Source organism: Lolium rigidum, chromosome 7 (genome assembly GCF_022539505.1).
Source record: "Lolium rigidum isolate FL_2022 chromosome 7, APGP_CSIRO_Lrig_0.1, whole genome shotgun sequence".
Taxonomy (NCBI): Eukaryota; Viridiplantae; Streptophyta; class Magnoliopsida; order Poales; family Poaceae; genus Lolium; species Lolium rigidum.
Window position 1 is genome coordinate 141274755 of NC_061514.1, and position 4458 is coordinate 141279212.

The 4458-nt window shown below is 42.4% G+C and overlaps 2 protein-coding genes across 3 annotated transcripts; one reads left to right on the plus strand and one right to left on the minus strand.

The window, feature by feature from the left end:
• Positions 1 to 339: 339 nt before the first annotated feature.
• LOC124676584 (transcription factor E2FA-like) lies at positions 340 to 3377 on the plus strand. 2 transcript variants are annotated; one of them, XM_047212624.1, is made up of 13 exons: positions 340 to 526; positions 644 to 700; positions 844 to 929; positions 1011 to 1099; positions 1179 to 1224; positions 1351 to 1403; positions 1498 to 1548; positions 1643 to 1691; positions 1868 to 1933; positions 2032 to 2108; positions 2185 to 2404; positions 2707 to 2773; positions 2876 to 3377. In XM_047212624.1, exons 1-13 carry the CDS (start codon positions 391 to 393, stop codon positions 2983 to 2985), a joined length of 1107 nt encoding a protein of 368 aa, XP_047068580.1. In that variant the 5' UTR covers positions 340 to 390; the 3' UTR covers positions 2986 to 3377. The 2 variants fall into 2 exon arrangements, with proteins under 2 accessions (XP_047068580.1, XP_047068581.1); XM_047212625.1 differs by having other exon boundaries at positions 431 to 530; positions 2873 to 3377.
• LOC124676585 lies at positions 3282 to 4458 on the minus strand. The gene is made up of 3 exons (XM_047212626.1): positions 4120 to 4458; positions 3839 to 4039; positions 3282 to 3747 (listed from the first exon to the last, which is right to left on the minus strand). Exons 1-3 carry the CDS (start codon positions 4363 to 4365, stop codon positions 3589 to 3591), a joined length of 606 nt encoding a protein of 201 aa, XP_047068582.1. The 5' UTR covers positions 4366 to 4458; the 3' UTR covers positions 3282 to 3588.

Genomic DNA, 4458 nt, shown 5'->3' on the forward strand with positions numbered 1-4458 from the left:
CAGCTATGCTTGACAGTTGACACAGCTGATAACTGCACAAGGCTTTTCTTGAATTGTTTTGTCATCTAGCAGTTGTTTATGGTTTTATGGTAGCTTATTGTTCCTGTGTACATTATCTAGCTGTTCGACAAAACATTTGTGTGAACCCTAGCCACATGTGGCATTTTAACTTAGTCATGATACACTTCTTGCATACTATTTTTTCGTGAACCATCCTGGCATACTTTATAATTTGATGTCTGTTGTTAGCATTTAACATACGCGGCAGAGGGTTTGACTTACGTCCATTTCTGACATAATTGTCACTGAATGACACCCTTCATCTTTTTGTAGCTAAAAAGAAAAGCTCTATGTGGAGAAAGCATTGCTGCTGAGTCAACTGAATGTATCATGATAAGTAGCCCTGGGTTTGCTGAAGGAGTTGGCAGTCCACTTATGACCCCAGTTTCTGGAAAAGCTGCTAGGACATACAAGTCGAAGGCTAAAGTTGGCAAAGCTGGACCTCAGACCCCTATATCAAATGCTGGCACGTAGATATTCTTGCTCCATGAATCAAATAATTTGTTTCTCACAACTTTTGTTTTTAAATTCATATGTGTATCCCTTACTAATGGTTTAATGCATACACCTTTGTGTTTTCCAGGTTCACCTGGCAATCCAGTCACTCCTGTTGGTTCTTGCCGCTATGACAATTCATTAGGTTCATCCCATCTCAAACAATCTGCAATTCTGCTTAATTTGACTTTTTTTTATCCCCCATCATGGTAGCTTTTTAGATCTGGTACATCATCTTTTTTGATACTTATTCTTTTCCTGACATCTCTTTATGTGATGTTCGTTCAGGATTGTTGACCAAAAAATTCATTAGTTTGCTCAAACAAGCTGAAGATGGCATTCTAGATTTAAATAATGCTGCAGAGACATTGGAGGTATGGATTTTTTTTTCTCATGAAGCTGCATTTCAGTAGTTCCTTTGGACACAAGCTTATACGTGGTTTCTAACAACCCAGGTTCAAAAAAGGCGCATATATGACATTACAAACGTCCTTGAAGGAATTGGGCTAATAGAAAAGACGCTTAAGAACAGAATCCGTTGGAAGTAATCTTTGTCTCCCCTCATTTCTTAACTATGCATGCCTGTATTTATGGTGCAAAATGCTAAGCTCTCAACACTGCAGGGGTTTGGATGCCTCAGGAACTAACTTAGGAATTTCGGATCTGCAGGTATGTATTTTGTAATTTCTAGCATCATGTAATCATGTTCAAATGATCAGACTTATGGTAAATATGTCTGAACATGGAAATAAAACCATTTTAATTTAAGTAGCCTTTGCTGTGACTTTCTTCCAGACAGAAGTTGAAAACCTTATTCTCCAGGAGCAAGAATTGGATGAAAGTATAAGGTTGGTAGCTACTGGAGGTTGCAAAATTGTGAACCGTTATTTATCTGCTACGTAAATAAAATGCTTATATGACCTGAAAATAATTATCCTACAGTGAAATGCAAGAAAAGGTCAAGGAGTTAACTGAAGAGGAAAGCAATCAGAGGTAAATTTTATTCCTTCCATGTTTTGTTTTTGGACTTACTAGCATGCCTTGTTTAATCATTTACTAATTCATCTTTTGTAATTCTTATCTTTAGATGGCTATACCTTACTGAGGATGACATCAAGGGGTTGCCCTGCTTTAAGGTTTGTTTATTTTACTAAGAAATGCAATATTATTCTTTCCCAAAGATAGTCATCTTATTGTTGATTATTCATAGTTTGCCTAACACCATATATAAATATCCATCTGGAGATAATTATGTTGATGCTTTTAACTAAATATTTTGTTGCGAGCTCATATGATCTTTGTTGTTCTGCAGGATAAAACACTAATTGCAATAAAGGCACCTCATGGTACTATGCTGGAAGTACCAGATCCTGATGAGGTAACAAAATAGTGAAAATAATGAGCTCTCCATATACACTGGCTGTTAAGTTGTTATTAACTATTTTGTTGAGTTCTGTTCATCTGTTCTATAAGCAGGCTGGTGATTACATCCAAAGGAGATATAGAATAGTTATAAGGAGTACAATGGGTTCAATTGATCTCTACTTGGTTAGGTAATGTTTTAGTCTTCTCTTGATGCTTGATATCAACTGGTAAATCGCCCCATTAACAGTTTTGTTATATTAATAGTAATTTTGACGGGAACTTGGAGGAGCTGGTTGGTGTTGAAACGCCTCAAAAACATGCAGATGTGGCAATACCTACCACCACAGAGGGCTTCAGAACCATAGAAGCTGGACAGAGCAGCAGGTCGAAGGACAAATCGCCGAACATGGAGCATGTCCACAAAATTCCTGATCTAAATGCTCAAGATTTGGGAGGGATGACCAAGATCATTCCAGATGTTGATGTAAGTTCTCTTTCAGTATAAATAATACTTTTATGAAACATGGGGAAACATCATAATAACATAACCCAAACCGCAAAGAACATCCTATTCTAACCTATTTGATTTCATCAGATTTTTTTCATACAACTTCACTACATTAGTTGCATACCTCTGAATTCTTGATCTCCATACTGAACAGTAAAGTTTCTACTAGCGTCAACAATAATTTAACTTGTTTTTTTTCGTTCTTTATTATCTTCTTCTGATATGATACCCAGACTCTCAAAGATCCAGTGACTTATGGTCTTGCCACACTTTTGCAGACTGATGCAGACTACTGGCTTCTCACTGATGGTGATGTTAGCATGACTGATATCTGGAGAACTGCACGTATCCTCTAATGCATTCCTTGAGATCTTTGTCTTCTCGTATGCTAAATATACACGTAGTTGCAACTTGGAACTTTGAAGCACTTAACACGATAAACAGCAGAAGCGCAGTGGGATCAGTTCTTAGCTCAAGAGGTGGCTACCCCACAGGCAATGAGGGAACAACCAGCGGTTCTGGGTAAAGCTACAGTTGTATCCCCTGCCCAAGGATAACCAACGAGATAAATTAAGGGATATCTCTATTTAAGGATATTTTGGAGCAACAGAGTTCTTTTTTTTGGGATGGCAAATGGTTTTTCTAGGACTCTTTGGAGGCTGGTGATTTCTATCAAGTTCTGCATCCTTTCTCGGAAAATGGAAGGCGGTCTAGCATCGTTCTAGCTATACAGCCTGAGAAATGCATCTTGCCATTGTCTGACGACATGTGTTCAGTAACTTATTTTTGCTTTAGTTCAGCAGTTGAGGTCGGTCTTGGTGGGTGGGTTCTCCCTTTAAGTTATGCCACATGATTTTGTAAATATTGTGTTATTAGACGTGTACAAACTACAATGCAGAAGAGTGTACAAAGCATTTTACAAGGCCCCAGTGGTTTCTTTCTGCACTAACCAATCATTCATTGTCAGTACTAGCTAAAATTCGATCGTATTTCCTATTACTGGTACTACTAGTTGTTCTCTGATACACTGGGATCATACCATCTTTTCTGTAATAGCGGCAGTGGACTTACAGGTAGCCAAGATCATACTGTAGTAGTATTTAGCCAAAACCAGAGCAAGTGCACATCGAAGTGCCCTGTACGTTGCCGGTGCCGGTGCATCAGTCGCCTCCCTTTGTGATCTTCCCTATCCAGTTGGCGACGACCGGCGTCAGCGCCACCGTCGGCGGGAACCTTATCGGCGAGGCCGCCTTGTGCGCAGCATAGGCCAGCGCGAATGTCCCGACCTTGCCTCCGGTCTCGTCCGTGGCGATGCCAATCTGTATTTTACACACAAGAGACCCATGAGTAAGTTTATTGGTAAGCTTGTCACCAGCTCCAATCGAAACCTGAGAGAGGTTTGGCTCTAACCTTGGCGAGCAGCTGCTGGACGTCGACGCCGGCGTTGATGAGGAGGTAGCAGGCGGTGAAGGAGATGATGGAGAGTGTGATGGAGGTGGCCAGGTACGCGCCGCCGTACTTGGCCAGGAGGTCCTTGGCCTGGTCGGTCCTCGACTTGGTCTTCTTCTCTCCTCCTTCCTCGCCCCCCTCCTCTTCCTTGGAGCTAAATATCTGAAGCAAGCAGCACGTCACACAATTCAGCTCACAAGTACTTCGAAGTTTCAGTTGATTTGTTGGTGTGGCGTGCTTACTTTCCAGAGGCCGACCTCGAGGCCGTACTTCTCGGTGATCTCCTCGGCCGTCTTGGCCTCCTCCTCCTTGGTTTCTTTGACGGCGGAGAGCCGCCGGCGCGGCTGAGGCCGGAGAGCCCGAGAGGCGAGCGAGCCGGGCGGGAGCTGCTGCCTCCTGGGCTGCAGCAACCGGTGGTGACGGTGGAGGTACCTGACCGTGGGCGTGGACGGGAGGTGGTTGGCGAGGAAGAGTGCTGAAGCTGCCATGGATGGAGCACGGACGAACGATTGGATGGAGTGGGACGAGCAGAGGATGCAGAGCGAAGACCAAACAGAGGTAGGACAAGATAGGAACCGGGG